Source organism: Haemaphysalis longicornis, unplaced genomic scaffold (assembly GCF_048455015.1).
Source record: "Haemaphysalis longicornis isolate Haplotype H1 unplaced genomic scaffold, Haemaphysalis longicornis Haplotype H1 scaffold_13, whole genome shotgun sequence".
NCBI classification, from domain to species: Eukaryota; Metazoa; Arthropoda; class Arachnida; order Ixodida; family Ixodidae; genus Haemaphysalis; species Haemaphysalis longicornis.
In genome coordinates this window covers 80,382,254-80,399,891 of record NW_027526233.1, presented here as the reverse complement: position 1 = coordinate 80,399,891, position 17,638 = coordinate 80,382,254, and the positions used below count along the sequence as shown (strand labels likewise).

The 17,638-nt window shown below is 46.3% G+C and overlaps 1 protein-coding gene across 3 annotated transcripts in view; it reads left to right on the top strand.

Moving 5' to 3' along the window:
• Positions 1 to 17,638, top strand: part of LOC144164357 (uncharacterized) — a 143,316-nt gene that overhangs the window by 48,475 nt on the left and 77,203 nt on the right. For 2 of the 3 annotated variants that reach the window (XM_077694871.1, XM_077694870.1), the window contains 3 exons: positions 5,897 to 6,251; positions 6,801 to 6,943; positions 9,165 to 9,386. In XM_077694871.1, the coding sequence (XP_077550997.1) occupies positions 5,897 to 6,251; positions 6,801 to 6,943; positions 9,165 to 9,386 (720 nt within the window). Of the gene's footprint in view, positions 1 to 5,896; positions 6,252 to 6,800; positions 6,944 to 9,164; positions 9,419 to 17,638 lie in introns of all 3 variants that reach the window. The other variant, XM_077694872.1, reaches the window with a different exon arrangement.

Here is a 17,638-nt window from a genome sequence, read left to right as displayed (position 1 = left end):
CCTCTTGACGAAACGATTTTTTGTTTCTCGCGCCGAGGTTAGGCGGTTGGGTCGCCACGGTGTGATCACCAGTCTGGTTTGCAGGCATCACGTGATTAACACTTATCTGAAAGCAAGGGTAGCGGCGCTTGGTATACTTTTGTCGCTTAAGTGAATCTTATACTGGCATCAGGGACAACTCGCAGTTACCTGACAAATGCATTACCGCAAAGCTTGGTGGAAAACCTTTGCGCCTTAGCCGGCATCAGATATGGTTCACGCGGAATGATCACATGACTTAACTGTTGTGTAATAGGTGGTATCAATAATAAAATATCCTGATGATTCTTCCGGCTACATGAAAGCTATGTTGCCCTGTCTGCACAAGGAAAGCGTTTAAATAAAAAGGTATGTTTTCTAGGGTATATATTCGCTAACCGGGGGCGCAAAAGTTAAAGAAAGAGTCCCACTCAGTAAAACAGGAATGACACGCGATCATGGTTGCCTAATGGTATGAAAATCTGTTTACCACCTTATTTAAGAATGGCCACTGTTTTTACCTCTTATCCTCCTTAAATTTTGCCCAAATAGGACAGAGGCCCCTCTGGAGTGAAAAGCACGCACAAAGTAGAGTATGACCCATGTAGGTCGCATCGATATTGCATAGCTTGGAAATTCGGGGTTGACTAAACATATGTTGGCTAATACCTCGACAGATGTATGGATTTTAGCAAGGAATTGGACAGATGATGTTACGCACGCCTGTATAATTTATTCTTGTGTCGACTTAATTTGCTTAGTTTTGCAGAAAAGCTGTATACCACTACCCCCAACGGCTTCATCGTGGTGGGCAGAAACGGTCTCTGTGGGCAAAAAGGCCAAAGCGCCAAGGCCTAAGCGCCGAGCGCATGACTCATGCAGCATACAGCTTAGAATTCGTTTAAGGTAACCACAAAACAAGCACAAAAACCGCACCGTGGATTATAATGCGCCTGTGAACTAAGGGACCCGCCCTCCCCCCCCCCCCACACACACACACACACGCACACGCACGCGCACGCACGCACGCACGCACGCACGCACGCACACACACACACCATGTGGTCCCGGTAAAAGATCACGTTTGCTTTGAGGGCTAGGCAGGACTAGTGTCACTAAAGGAGCATCTTTGGACACACTCCTGCTGCTGAAATGCTGTTACATTAGATTCGCATTCAGAATGCTGTTACAATCTTAGATTCGCATTCGGAGTGACGTCAGTCGCGTGCAGCCACAGAGCAGGGAGGACAAGCTAAGTTTATTAGAGTTGACCGACTTCAACGCCTAAACAACCAAACGGCGGCACCTAGGAACCGTCGCAGTGTAAACAAGTGTCACGTAACGCGAACTGACCAATGATCATAGCGGCGGCACGGAACAGTAGGAGAAAAGAGTGGCAAAACTCTGTACTCTTATCTAGTGACACTAGACGAGCGCAAGCAACTAGCCCGCCGAGACGACCAGAATCATTTCATACCCTCCTCCATCACAATTTCTAGTGGTTCACAACAGCTTTGCTGGACATCCACTTTCGTAGGGTGGGATGGAGATCGATTTATTACAGTAAATCCCGTTTATAAAGAACACGAATATATAAAAATATTGTCTATATCGAACCCTTGTATAACTCTGGGGAAAATTACATGCATTTTAAACTTTTTATATCGAACTCGATTGTGCTCACAATTGATATATCGAACTCTCACGGGCGGGATTTTTCGCTCTCCTTAGGTATGCGGCAGGCTATCCAGCAATACATCGGCGCACAGTGGTTGTGCAAGCGTCGCTTGCGACTCCTGCGCGAGTTTGGGCGTGTCTAAACCTCCCGTGGCAGAATAGACCAGCTCCACACATGCATGCTGTCGGAGCCGAAAGCGCCACATTGGGCGCTGCGGGCTGCGGTGTCACCGAACTTTTAAGTCCGCGCCACTCGCTGTGTGCACTTGCTCGGTTCGCCGGGTTCGCCGTTATTCGCTTGTATCCATGCTTGTCTCCGCTCTGTCGAAGACGCCGAGGACTCCGAACCGCTTCCGAGCACGAGCGAAGCCGTCACTGCCGTGGCCCTGCTACGGCGATACTGCAGTGCCATTGAGGGCAGCGGTGTTGTGCTTGTCGACTGTTTAGATACCGTGGAGCAAGCAGGCACCAGCAACGCGTTGTGCTCCAAGAAGCAGGCTACACTCCCGCAGTTCTTGCGCCCCAATAAACTGATGTTTTCTTTCAGAGAAAGTGCCGTATCAATAGTGAACTGCACGGTGGTAAGAGCTTAGCGTTAGCTCGTGACTCCGTCGGCAAGAGTGCTCTCATATGTTTTTTGCTTCACTTTCTATATCGAATTTTTGCTATATCGAACTATTTTACAATCCTCGCGCTGTTCGATATAAGCGGGCTTTACTGTATTGTCGTACCTTATGTGTAACGGGGTCGCGAGGAAGGTAATAAACGCAAAATTCATCCCCGATCATCTCGCTTAGCAGTGCTACGTCAATTGAGTACACTGATGCAGCCAGAGAATCGTGGCAGCGGTGAAAAACTGGGGAAAAATAAAACGTGGAAATGCAGAGGACATGGTGTTTTGTGTTTTTTGTCTAGCTTGCGTGTTTCACCGTTAGGCTACAAATCAACTTTCCCACCTCGCGCTTGTTTAATAGTGGAAAGTCCGCTGCGGAGTAGACGCATTGAAAACTATCTCAGTTTGTACGCCCTAACAAAACCGAGCCACCAAGAAAACTACAAATCCCCAAAACCGGTGCAGATAGGACGACGCACTATGGAGAACTGTTCATCACCAGACTCCTTACCCCTGTACAGGAATACACACACGCTCAATCCCAACAAACCGTCGCTTAGTGCACAACAATCCAAAAAAGAATATAAAGCGGTAAGAATTGCAGTAGCCAACAAAAAGAAGTAAAACTGTCGCGTTTAATATACGTATACAATACTAGCCTCCTTCGATGCTCTAATCGGGTATTGCAAGCCTTGCTAGTGTACTGAAAAGCGCAGGAGACGAGACCAGACGAGACGATGAGGAACACATGACTAGAGTTCGGATTTTAGGAAAATGCCTGTTCGGTTCCTTGCGCTCCTACTGCGCTATTTTCATATGTCAACACGAATTAGAGGTTAAAAAGGGCTTTTGGGGCGTTTTATGGTGCCTACAAATGCTTATTTTGGCGTTTCTAACTGAAGCTTAAATGACAAGAAATATTAATAAATAGCTATATTAAGCCTATTTTAAATATCGGCCGCAATATGAACGTTGTTTATCGCCCCATTTGCGCTTTTCGCTGCAGTTTGAGATTTTTATTTACGTTACCGGGCAGCATTGACTGCTGAGGACTCTGTAGGGTTCACTCTATGGTCGTACAGTCCAACGAACTCCCAGAAAACCACCACTAGCACTAATAGAATGGGAGTCATTTCTGGTGACAAGGTGCACAATTTTGAATAAAAAATCTGGAGTTGGTAGAAGTTTGCTATTGTTTGCACAATTTTTAACAGTGATTATTACACTAAGTTCCTCGTGCTCTCCAAACAGATTTCTTCAAACCTGAGCAATCGCATTTTCATTTCTAGAAGCATCATCATCATGATCATCAGCCTATCTACGCCCACTGAAGGGCAAAGGCCTCTCCCATTAATCTTCAATTAACCCGGTCGTGTGCTAACTGCGACCAATTTAGTCTCGCAAACTTCTTAAAATAATCTGCCCATCTAACATTCTGCCGCCCCCCTGCCACGCTTGCCTTCTCTAGGGATACACGCTGTTACCCTTCAAGGAGCCATGAAGACAAATTACAGGTTTAATCTATCTGAAAGATTTCGTGTTTCATAGTGTCCCCAGCGCTTGTCCCGATGCAAACGATGGTTTATTCACTGAGAAATTAATGAATTTACGTTAAAATTTTGACTTTCCCGCTAATCGTGTGTTTTCGTTGTCTGCAATGACATCCCCGAAAACGACCGCTCTGAAGCCGATTTGAAAGCCTTGTTTACCGTTAGTGAATCTAGAGGGCGCCAGCATATCGTGCCAAGCCATTTTCTGCATCTGCTTTGTCTTGACCGTATTTGAACGTGGCTTGTTTTTGTTCCGGGAGAAAATATTTGCTTAGTAAACACAGTACTCGCTTCACAAATATGGTAACGTAAGACACCGCTGTTTGAGTCAATCGGCTAGTCTCGTTTAAAACTACACCAAAAGCCCCGCAGTCCCGTGCAGGTAAAGCAAGCATATATCGCGCAGTACCAACACCAGTACGTATCGGTACTTCTGTGTTTACGTGTGCTTTCGTAACTTACACTGTCGGTCCCACCATTCTTACTGCTTTAAAAAGAATGTAGGCTAAATTTAAGCGCAAATAGCCCGTTCGGCAAGCTTATAAGTTCTGCCTAATTTGCGTTTGCTTTTGCAGGCCTCCACCAATCGCAGAGCTGGCTGGTATGACATCATAAGTTCTGTTGCAGGAAATGAACGAGTGCCGCGCGTGGCCATTCCCTTTTTTCCTAATTATACAGCTTATTTGACCGAAGTTTACGTTAAAAGTGGTGTCAGTATGATTCTAACGAGGCAATCTTTTGAATGAACCAAACGTGTTTGGTCTTCATGGCACCTTTAATGACCAACGGTTATCTTGCCTTCGCATTACATGCCCTGCCCACGTCCATTTCTGCTTCTTAATTTCTACTAATATGTCCTTAACGCGCGTTTGTTCCCAGACTCACTCCCCTCTCTTCTTGTCTCTTTATGTTATACCTATCATCTTCCGTTCCATTGCTCGCTGAGTCGTCGTCAGTTTAAGCTGAACCCTCTTAGAGAGCCTCCAAGTTTATGCCCCGTAGGTGAAGCATACTCCAATCCAGTTCTATTTTCAACACAACAGCTGAGCAGGGAACACGCCTTTGGTAGCTGATCATTCCTATATTGAAGGGGCAACGATGAAACATCACTGCGCACGCAGCTCCATTCTTACAACTTGAAATTAAAACTTCCGGTTTCCTCTGAAGCGCGTTTTTCCATCCACAATATGTTCGTCTGCAAAAGATTGTTTGCAAATGTTTGCAAAACGCTCTTTAATTGCATTTTCCAGCGTTGGGACGTCTAGATTTTTCTATTTGGATATCACCGAATAAGAGATAATTGCTACAGTTTTACCTCACAGTCCTCATGTGAGAACACAATAATTGCTTTATAAATCGTAGTCTTTCTTGCGCTTAATATTTGTTTGTTTGTGTAGCAACGTAATTGATATTGCATCGTAATTCCGTCGGTGGGACATAAAGTAGCGCTTTTTAGTCAGTATTCCCACATATCAAGTATTTTTGTCCCGATTCACTATATGCGACGCTCGAGCAAGGAACCGTGGCCATTGAACATGAATGTGAGCACTGCGCTTGTTGAGTTAAGCCAATAGATAGCCATTACTTGAGTAGTTTTATGGGACAGCCGAACGGCCATATTCAGTTGGCGCCTTTGTGCCACCATTATCAACAACAATCTTGGTTTCACTGTCATAGATACAGGTCACGCATGTCTCCGTTTGAAGTTATTTGCATTTCTGTAAGAGTTTATTGTGCCTATGTGCATATAATTACGAAATTGTAGGCCTAAAACGTTGTTTTGCCTGTATAATTAAAACGCCCAAAACGCGCTTTTTAATGCCCAGAAATCCGGCCTCTACACATGACTAACACTAGCAACTCATGCTTGACTGAGACAGGAAAGGACACCAAAATATGGTCGCAACCTTTCCACTCCCCTAACTTGTTCTTGTAATCATAGAATAGGAGTTTTGGTAGCATACTGTAGTTTCACGTTAAGTCATATTGGTGTGGTGACGTCGATGACAACCATTGCATCACCCCTCTTCTCCTCCAGCGCGGCCCTGACCAACGGCACGTCTTCGCTGAGCGGAACCGGAAGCGCCACGAGTCGGCTGACGGAGCTGATGACCTCTACCCTCAGCGGCGCAGGGGCAAGCTCGAACTCTCGCAATGGCGCCGGCGGCAGTGGCAGCGCGAGCAGCGGCATCTCGGTCACCGGGAGTTCGGGCAAGCCGCTCAAGTTCACCCTGGAGCAAGTTGCGTGCGTGTGCGAGGCGCTCCAGCAGGCGAGGAACCTGGACAGGCTGGCCCGTTTCCTGTGGTCCCTGCCCCCCGGAGACAACCTGCGCACGGACGAGGCCGTGCTCAGGGCGCAGGCGGCTGTGGCCTTCTACAGGGAGAACTACAAGGTGAGGCAATATGGGTGGACATGGCAGGTGCAAGACAGCAGTCTCGGAGGTCCGCCACTTTATTGGTGAACCTTGGCCTGAACGAGCGTTGCGGGCCCAAGGGAGAATGGAGGAAGCCGATGATATTGCTGATAAACACAGGGAGGGTGGAGAGAAGCATAACTTCCAGCAGGTCTGAGTGAGCAAAAGATGTGGCGTAGCCTTTGGCGCGCAATCACGGGAGGATGGTTAGGCTTTGGTATATGTTTTGCATTTGCCATAACCAAAGCTTATAATGTACAATTATTATATAGAAAGCTGCGCGTACGTGGGTTGTGCAGCAAGGGGCCGTGGTTATGCTGAGATAACAAATATAGGTTCGAGTAGTTTGTATTCCATAATTAGCCAACGTTAAGAGCAAGACATTTCTACAAAAGGACCTGACATTCGAGGACAAGCGCTATCCTGCCGGTGCCGCAGTAGAATCCCACAAGCAGAGGGACGAATGATTAATTATGGGCTGATAGGTGGATAGCTTGACAATTATTACTTCACTGACGGCGCATGCAGGATCTGTACACCATCCTGGAGAGCCACAACTTCCACCCCAAGTACCACAACGAACTGCAGCAGATGTGGTACAAGGCCCACTACAGGGAGGCGGAGAAGATACGCGGCAGGCAGCTGGGGGCCGTCGACAAGTACCGCCTCAGGTATGGGAGCATGCGCAGAGCGAAGCCTAGGCTATTGGGGCCCGGTTTGCGTGGTAGGTGGAACTGAATCAGTGTTATTATGTGTTCCTCTTAATGATCACACTATTATTAGCCATATTTGTCGTCTTCATTTGTCCTGTGGTCCGCCTTTCTGCTGCATCCGCGTGCGACTGAACTGTTTGTTATATTTACTACCTGCTGGGAGATGAGGCACATAGTGTGAACGAGGCGCTCAGCAATGCACTGTTTCTTTAGCTAGCGTAGGCAAGCGAGAAGGGCACCGCAGATGCAGCGTTTAGACGAACACGACAACCATTCTCGAAGCAGAAAAAGATGGAATTAGTAGCGCAATCGTGAGTAGAATATCAATAAATGTCGTAATTAAACTCTTCTGCAATTCACTGCAACTTGATAAATGCGTTCCCGTTACGACAAGAATGCATTCCTTTAATTCAAGTTACTCCAAAGGATGGATCCTACTTATGTAGGCTGAATCTTTTATATACCCTTGAATCTTCTTTTGCCATCTACTATTATTCAGTGCGTTCCTAGTGAGGTAATCAGTTGTCTAGACAACGTAGCAGTTTTCTTTTAAAAATTAGTGCTATGATACGGCTATGAAATCATGGCGGAACATAAAAATTGAAATGAATGTCCCAAAGCTTCGGCGGAATGCTTAAATCCAACCACTAGTGATAAAATTGTGTTAGCAGTTCCTGAAGATACGCAGTCGCCGGGAAAAAGAGGTACACACATAAGCCTGCATTATAGGCATGTGCTCATATTCGTAAATTGGTTGGAAAAGTGTTTTGCGAAGACGTTGGCTTGTTTGTTTTCTGTGAATAGCTATTTTCCAGAAGGAAAAGCACCGTACAGGAGCGCTAGGTGCCCTACAATGAGCGCCAAGATCCTTGTGCTTGTCTTTCGCTGTTGTTTTATGCCGTTCCGAGGCCGCAATCCGATGGTAAGAAAATTAGGCAGATTGACGGGGATGAGTGCAGAACTTTCAAATCGTTGTTACTGTAAAGCCAGCCGATGCCAGCACCGATCGCGTCTATGAAACGTTACGCTGTAAAGTAGGGGACTGGGTGGGATTTGGCACATTGGCTTAATAAGGTCTACTGCCCAAGAACACACAAGGAAGGACAACCTAGAAAGATAATTAAATGCATGGACATCGCATACTGAAGCTATAGACTTAGGTATAAGCTTGGGCGTGTAGGTACAACATCCTGGGAAAAGCGCAAAGGGACGAGGGCGAGGCTTAGACGGGACACAGCGCAGACTAACAGGTGTTTAATGCACAAAATTACTTATTTGCAAAATTCTGGTCAAGAAAGGAGAAAGATACACATAGACATTCCAAGGCGCCACAGAAGGTCACGTCTCATCTCCAAATAAAAAAAGCACTTTTTCGGTTAACTGAACCGAAGGGTAGCTGACGCACGTGTCTCTGTCGGAATAAATCGTACGCTTCAGCGATCTCCCGTGTCATTTGATTCTTACCTTCACAAATTATGAAGCATTTCTTGTGGTTAAGATAGCAACCACAATCCTTACAATGAGCGCCAAGATGTCCGCTATCTCCCTTTTCCCAGTTGTTGCGATTCTCCCGCAATCTGCTATTCACACACCTTCCTTTTTTCCCGATATACTTTTGCGTGCACTTGTTTAACGGTATTGAAAGAACCGCGCCGTCCGAGCAAGCCACGAACGGCGTGCGATGTTTGGTGCTACGTATCAGATCTGACGTAGCCCTTATTAACTTTGTTTCAAAGCTTTGATAGCTTCTCAGGTGCCGAGAATGGCACGTCGACGTTATTGCTGTTGACGTTGGCTCCCGTCGCTGCTGGAGACGTTAGCCAACTGGCTTAAACTGTGTGCTTACCCTTCGTGTACACGTGCCGCATACGGAAACTTACCCTTCAGGTGCCACACATACCTACTTCGAAGTGTGACGTCACAGATGTACGGTCATGCGAGCATTGCGGCATCCTCTTTTTCTAAAACTTAAGAAATAGTCCGACGATTACACTGGTTGCCGTTGCCGTGAGTAGCAAACTGTGGGCGTTCCAACCACAAACTACCAGTGTTTACTACTCTGTTTCCAAACAGACAGTGTATCTATATGTTCCAACCGTCTCTTTCTCTCTGCCTTTTTCCCCCTCTCTCGCCCCGTTTCCGCCTCCCTCCGCCTTTGGCTGGACAAACGCGCTGCCAGGCGCAAGTACCCCCTTCCGAAGACCATCTGGGACGGCGAGGACACGGTGTACTGCTTCAAGGAGAAGTCGCGCATCGCGCTCAAGGAGTGCTACAAGGTGAACCGCTACCCGACGCCAGACGAGAAGCGCACGCTGGCCCACAAGACGGGCCTCACGCTCACCCAGGTCAGCAACTGGTTCAAGAACCGCCGCCAGAGGGACCACGCCCCGCACCGGAGGACGTGAGTGCACCGTCTGCCGCCGTGCATGCGCGGCAAGTGCCTCCTTCTTGTTCTTTATGCATTGCTTCCACTCGCAGTTGTTAAGCGCGCATAGCTTTTCTAGAACGCTGCGCGGTACGGCTGAAAGTCGCACCGCCGTAAAAGGCCACGTCGTAGCCTAGTCTCGTTTTGGCTGCGAACAACGGCATCTACAACGATGGCTTGTATATTCTCGGTAGATTCCATTGAAAAATGAATCAGCTTTTTTATTTACAGCCAATACCTCAAGAAGTCATCGGACTGTCAAAATTATTCCTCCAAGATCACTGTAACATTCAAACTGATGCGCTCTCAACGGCAAAGGGCTGAGTTGTTATCTATCGTTACCCATCGCAATTACGAATAGAGCTGGTTCAAAACTACGCTCACTAGATGGCCTCTGTACTTCACCTTAGGCCTATTTGTTTCTGAGGAAGTGAATTTCACTTTGTAAACTTGCTTAATTATTCGAATGAACACTTGGAGACCCTTCGTTTGTTAGCTTGTTCAGGAACATGGAGCTCGGTGTAAGCGTAACTGCTTTTGTACCCGGTGCAAAATATCGGGGTTATGCTCTGAGACTCTTAATGTATTTGCTTAACGAAACTCGTACAGTTAGTGTTCAGTGCTATAACGAATTTTTCGCTGGCTGCGCTTATCTCCGCCCATTGTGACCTTTCAATCGGCGTTATAACTTGCTGGTATATAATAGGCTGCCCATGACTTGTGAAACCGTCTCGAAATGTCACGTTATAATTTACCCCACATCACAGTACCGTGGGAGGCCCGAGTAGACGAAAAAAAAATATCAAGGTGTAAGGTTCCTAAGGCAATGAGAAGGTCCTGGTACGTAGGTCCTGGTTACGTGAATGATATCGCCGTGAAGAAGTAATTTGTCTGGTTTAAAACAAAGGGAGTGTTCCGTTGCGCGACTGGCACTGTTTGATGTGTGCGGACTTGCTGCAGTGAAATCTCTTGGAACTGGCGTGACCAAATGGAGCCCGCGTTCACGTCGAAAAGAACCGTCCCTTTCAAGCTGTGACAAACGCCGGTGGTAACTTAGTGGGCCAAGTGGAATTTTTCACGCCATGAAATGTTTCCAGCGAGAAGCCGTTATTTGAGGTGCTTTACAGTCGCTGCAATAAATCGAGTCGCCTACTGAAAGACGTCAAGAATGAGCTACATATATTTTCTCTGCCAAGAAAAAAAAAACGCGGCGCCGCCGAAAAAAAAAGTTTCAAGCAGCTGCCGAGGTCGGCAACGTGCCTGCGGTGAGGCGTCGCCTCACTAACTTATGGGCACGTATTTACGACAATACTCTGCAAACTATGTAGAAACGACTAGTTCACATTTTGAGATGCAGGGACTCAGGCAATTGTTGAGCCATCGTTGAGTGGGTGGCTACCTAGCTAAAAACAGTAAAGGCGTTCTACTCAATCTGGAAGCTGTCGGAAGTGCAGGGCAGTGATTCGCCATAATGGGCCGTGGCGCCGTTATCCGCTAACGGCTACCACCCAATGCGATTCAAATTTCCCGCCTTCACAGTGCTAGCGCGACCCCTGCCTGAAACTCCGCCAGCGGGATTTCTGTTTTTTGTGTATGTGCTTGATTTTCCATCCGCGCGTGCGGGCGTTGCACTACCACTTTTTTTTTTTTGCTTGCTATCGTAAAAACCAACCGAACGAGAAGTTCCTAAGGGAACGTGGGTGCTGCCGGTTACTTAGGTATATTTTGCCTCAAATATACCTACAGTTTTGTTTGTACTAAACAACGGGGAGATGTATGACAAGAGCCAGCGGTGCACGAGCTTCGAACGCCTATGACTATACAAACCGCCTGGATTTCGAAGCCTCTGGGCTCTGCCACGATAACGGACCGCCGTTTGGCTCTACTTGGGTCAAGCGAGTGAGCTACGACGACAAGGCGAGCCCCTACAGTACTCTGCACTTAAAGCCATCATCTCCCTGAAAGCCGTTGTGGTCGATAGGGTTCCGTCTTAGATTCTAGTTACTAAGTGTGGTGGTTTTAGTCAGGGCCTTGTTTCGGCTCTTGCCTTTTTTTTTTTTTTACATCCTAAGTTTCAATAATACGTATGGTTGCTTCAGCTAGTTTTCGGTGTTTTAAATGATTTTCCCTCTGGTTAGGCTATCTTAGGCTAGTTTCGGTTGCATCCCGTTAATGGAGGGTAAAGGCCGGCTCGACGGAGAATTTTTCATTAGTACGCCGGTGGACGTACTTTAGTGGAATGCTGATAGTGCCGCCGGATAGCACTCTGGACACAGCCTATTTGTGATACAGACTAGTTCGGTATTTTTCTATGTTGGTGTTACTTCTAAACTGTTGATGTTAATTGAAAATAGCTTTGCAAGCCTCCCAACATAATTAATGCTTGTGCATATCAGAATTGCAATGCTTATCAGAATCGCAATCATGTCATCTCTTTAAATTTCTCGTCTCTTCATTATATATACGATCTTTCTGTCCTGTTTCTGGTATAAACTGCCTTCAATGCTCTCATTTATGTTACCTTGAGTTTCGTCACTAACACAATACAGTTCGCACTATCTTTTCTATTGTTTTCAATTTTTATTCAACATTTTTTAAGCTCCCACCTTTATCCCTTACATACGTTCGCTTTATGCCAATATCGGGCATTTACCCATAGCTTGTTCCACGTTCTAGCTGCCAAGGTGCAAGCGCCTTTTATGGGATACCCGTACAACATTACATTATGTATCACTGTCCACCGTTTACAAACTTACAGAGAGTTAGGAAAAATATATTTTGCCGGTCTACAACTCGGCAAACCCGCGCGTTACTAGTACTACATTAAAACATAAACATACCATTTTACTTGGCTGTAAGGTAGCTGTACTAACTTTTCAGGGTTTCCTTAGTGACGTCAGCTAACAGTGTACTTGCATTAAAGGCTTTCGTTAGTGACGTGATTTAGATACACTCTGACAATCCGACGTAAGGCTAGTGGTATAGTTGGTTATAGCTATCATTTGAGTTGATCAATATCTGAGCGTTTCATTCTTGAGCTCATATATATGTGCGACTCTATTACCGCAAGCAATTAGTTCCCAGACGACATTCTGCGGCCGCAAACTCTCCTTTGACCGACTGACGCAAAACGTGAGAGCGCTACCGCAGGCAGGGTTGGGGGGAGCGTGTGCGCCTCCCCCTTTCTCAGAAACTGTTTATTCCGGCCTGGTGGGACTGAGGGAGTAAGTTGACGAGACCACCAATTCTGCCAGTCGTACAAGATAGACTACCAGTCATTATGTTTTATTCGCGTACTACGCACAAGCCGTAGATGGCTTAAGATGTATGCACTCACCATGACGATCAACGATCTTGCAGTCTTACTGGGATAAGATTTTTAATTAAATCTAAAAACCCTAACGCTTTTGCAGTATAGATGTCATGTAAAGGGGTTTAGTGTACACTGCGGATTTTTCTATCACTTGATTGACAATGTGCACGGGACACATGGTTGAGTACCCCTTCCTAAACCGAGTCCTCTCTATGGCTTCTTGGAAATCCAGGATATCAAATATGCGGCTAACGATAACTTTGGTAAAAAGCTTGTACACGACGGAGAGCAGGCTATCGGGGCTGCAATTCTTGAGTTCCTTGGGATCTCCTTTCTCGTGAATCAGAATAATGTTTGAATTTTTTAAAGGCTCTGAGCACTTTTTGAGTCTTCAATATTTCCGAAAATGGTACAGCAAGCTCTTCCATTGCAATAACTACTCCCTCGTTCTCAAGATCCACAATCATGCCGTCGTCACCTACAGCTTTTCCTCTTCTCATGCTTGTGAGAACATTTTCTACCTCCTCACTAGTGGAATATCGCTACTTGAGCTGGTACTCTCAGTAGTTTCCCTTGGTCTAACGTCGCTGGCAGGTGTATATATAGAATAGTTCTGCTTCTTTTATTATCTCGTCCAAGTTCTGCGTTATGTTACCCTGCTCGTGTCTAAGTGCGTACATCTTATCTTTGCCGAGGGCTAACTTTCTCTTGGTTGCTTTCAAGCTTTCCATTATTCTGTACTCACGGCAGCCGTGCTAGAATCACGAAAATAGCAGGAAATAGAGGATACCTACGTAAGCCTTCAACAAGACACATTTATAAGGAATGCGTGGCGGATAACCATCCACCAGTACCGCGATAAACTCCCGACCCGAAAGGGAGTAAGACAGGGAGATGCCATCTCGCTAAAACGATTTACAGCATGTCTGGAACGGTATTTAGAAAACTTCACTGATAAAACATAGGATTAAAGATAAACGGGGAACACGTGAGCCATTTGAGGTTTGTGGACGACATAGTTTTTCTGAGTGAGACTGCAGAACACGTGCAAGCAATGCTTAAGGAACTACAATCAGAAAGCAGGGCCGTGGGGCTAAAAATAAATATAAATAAACCTAAATGAATAAGTAACAAGCATGCCAAAAACGTCCTCTTCAGCTTACGAATAGAAACGCTATAAGAACAAAAAAGAAAACAGCTACCTCGGACAGATGGTTAGTGCTGACTCCAACCACACTGGAGAAATTCGGCACAGAATAGGTATGGGCTGGGGAGCACTACGCAAACCCTCCCAAATAATGCGAAGTAAGCTACCTTTGTCACTCAAAAGAAAAATCTACAAACAGTGCGTACTTCCGGTTATGACATACGGAGCTGAAACTTGGCCCCTTACCGAACAACTAGAAAGCAAACTTGGGTTCGCTCAACGTATCATAGAGGAATCACGGAAGGAGTAAAACTCACAGGGCAGTAAACAAGCTTCTTGGATCTGAGAACAAACTAGAGTAGAAGATATGTTTCAAATAAAGAAAAAAAAATGGACTTCTGCTGGCCATATAGGAAGACGATCCGACTACCCGTGGGCAATTAGGGTAACAGAGTGGGTACCAAGGGATTGGTTTAGAAGAAGGGGAAGACCATTAATAAGATTGATTCAGAAAATAAGCAAATTGTGGGTAAACTTTCCACTCGAGCAGCGCAGCACAGGAGCAGCGCAGCGCAGAAGGAGGTATTGGGGAAGCCTTTGTCCTGCAATGGACGTAAGTAGTCTGATGGGGATTAAGATGATGAAGAGGATGATAAGCTCTAACAGGGGACCACTCAACTCTTCATTACTGGCCAATCGCACCGAGCGGGTACAAAGAAAACACTTCAACGGTATCATCATCATCGCCAGTACAGCAGGTGGAGGAACTTGGCTTTGCCGCAAATAAAGGCATTTTGGCGCACCCCACCACCGGTGGTGCAACTATGCCAATACAAAGCTTAGCTTGAAAACTAACTAAACAACCGGAAAGTTGCGTTGCATACGGTGTGAAGCGGAAGTTTCTTGTTTCAATAAATTCCTTGCTCTACATTTGTTTATCTTTTGTTATGACGTCATTTTTCCCGAGGGCATAAAAGGAATTCAAAGACACAAAACGAAAGTGACGGGAGGCAAGCGGCTTCATGCAGTACAGAATACCGTATAGGGCAGTCTCGGCAAGAAAGTCCAAATTGTGCTTGTAAAGTGGAGCATGCGTCCACCAATATAGATTTTTATTCTTCCCGCTTTTTGTTTCTCTTGTGTTTTATTAGCCCCGTAGCTAGGGTATCCGAGGAGAGTTCCCAAATGATTTTACGTGTTACTGCGGGAACGAAAAAACAAGACAATATCATCGGCAAATTCGAAATGGCTCAAGGATTCCCAACTGATTCGTAATGCCAATTTTATCCGAATTGAGCTTTCTAACTGCGCGTTATGGCACGTTGTAAATTGCCTCGGATATACTGTGTCCGTCTGTTTGACTCCACTTCTGATAGAAAACTGCTATGTGTCAAGACATATGGGTGGAGAGCAACCCTTCGTATATGTTCATAAAAGTAGTGCGGAGGTGCCTGTATTTCGTGATTTCGTAATGCTCCCCCCACCGTGGTAGTGACCGCTTGGTGGCCACTGATTAATTTAGGCAGCTAGACTATCCGTTTAACGCAGTGACTACCAAGGAATGGTACATGACGCACGACCAGGCCAAGCATTTGATATAGACCAACTAAGAAATTGGTGGTACAGAATGTACCAGAAACAAAAAACAGGATACCAGGGATTGCAAGTTTTTTTGAGGATGCGGTCGGGCTGCAGTGGGTGCAGGCAGATACGCTGCTGCTGCTGATGATGATTATGGTGGTGATAAAGATGTGTTTTTACTTTTTCCTCTGCTAATGTATCATTTTTCTCTTCATTCTGCTTTCACCTGCGCAGTAAAATCCTACATAGGCGACTGCGTCAGTGGGTTCATTCAGCAATTCTGGGCGTTTGAAGCCCGTCCGGCTACCGCTGGTCTCGTGGGCGAACACGGCGCTACGTGACGCACAGTGAGCAGCATGGCGTAGCAGCGCGAAGGGAAGCGACGGCGACGTGCCTACCGGCGCCGCAACCTGAGCGTCTCTCGCTCCTTCCGGAGCGGCATTGTGTTCGCTTTTGCCTCCCGCCGCCCCTCGCTCGCACAAGGGAGGCCACCACGATAATTCTGCATACACGTTGCCTTCTTATCGAAGGGGCGTTGGCTGCGCATGCGCACTGTAGGACGTTCTTAAAAAGCAGAGCAGGCTTTTTGCGACGAAAAGTTTGAGTCAAGCTGTGTTTTTAAAACATCATCACGCCGGCAATCAATTGGTTTGGGGAAAATGAGGCATGCGTCCCGTTTAATATTTGTTTATTGAGCGTCCCGTGTAATATTTCCGTTGCGAAGACAAACTAAGATATAAACTCCAATGTCAGCACCAGGGACTCAAATGTTGCGGGGACCCAATGCACTGGTGTAGGGGCCGGTCTGATTTTAAAGCTGTCGCACCTACAATAACGGGTGCAAGCACTTATCGGGAGACAGCGCGATGTTACGTGTGGGCCGTGGAACGTCCTTATGTTGTCAGTATTGACGCGCCGTCAGGTTTCCGTGATCGCCATGCAGTTGAGGGCGGAACAGCTCCAGAAGTGACCCATAGTTCCTTTATATACTGATATTTTATACGTTCAGTTGTGTAAAGCCTTTCGGGTTGTCAGTAGAACGAAAGATGCTTTTAAATACGTGTTGATGGGTCTATAGCACGGGGCGGCCTCTCTCGCATCCACCGTGGTCCCACGTAATTCGCGCCAGCAGCGCCAAATCCTCCCCTAGTAGTACGTGGCCTCTGAGAAACGTTGCATTAATCGCCATGGCAACGAATGGCGAGGGGGGAAAGGGCGTTTGATGACGTTGCGGACGCTGCTGACGTCATTTATCCCGCGGCAGCCAGGCCGTGCCGCCGCGCGCCGGCCCCTGAAACCGACGCTCGTCCAACTTTCGCGTCTGCCGCCGGTCGCTGCCTCATGGGCCGCTCGGCAATGGCACCAGGCGTGACAGTTGGACGAGCGGCGCCGATGACTCGAAATGGCCACCGCCCGTCGTTTGTTATGTGTGCAGTAACGTGTTTAATAATTGAACGAAGAAAACATGCAGGTAATAGTACGTTTTCTGGTGTCGAATTGTTGTCTATGTGGCGATAATAATTGGAGTGTTACACAAACATTATTTTTGCTTTGCATTTATTCAAAATTCATATGAGGTCGTCTTTGATTCGAAGTCATGAAAACACATGAACTACACCCATATATTGCACATACATTTTATGTACACAGCATTGGACTAAGCAAAAATATGACATATGCAAATTTAGGCATACAATATGGTACAATAGGGAAAAAACGTGCTACATACACATTTACAATAACACGGTTAGGCGGGCTGGTTGGTATTCTGAATTCATGGCTGTAACTTTTGCGCAACTTTACACGGTGACAGGTACATGTCTTCGAGTCCCTTTTTGTATCGGTCTCCGTCTAAAGTTGCGCAAAAGTTACAGCCATGAATACACATTTAGGTACACAATACTTGATTACGAAAGAAGAACTTCGAAAGTTCTAGTCCCTACACAGATTTTTTTTTTCACGCACACCTCGGCGGGAGAAGAAAAGAACTTGAAAGTTCCACTCAATGTATACTTATTTCTTTGGCTCACCTCGAGACAGGAATGTTCCTTAGACATTAAAAAAAATTCGTTTCAGTTCAGAGACACAATAATTGGGAATCTATATGTTAAAAGAAAGCACGCGCACGTATGCTTCAAGCCCTGCCTTTCGGGCGAGTTAACGCAAACTCTGAAAGAAAGCGTTGAC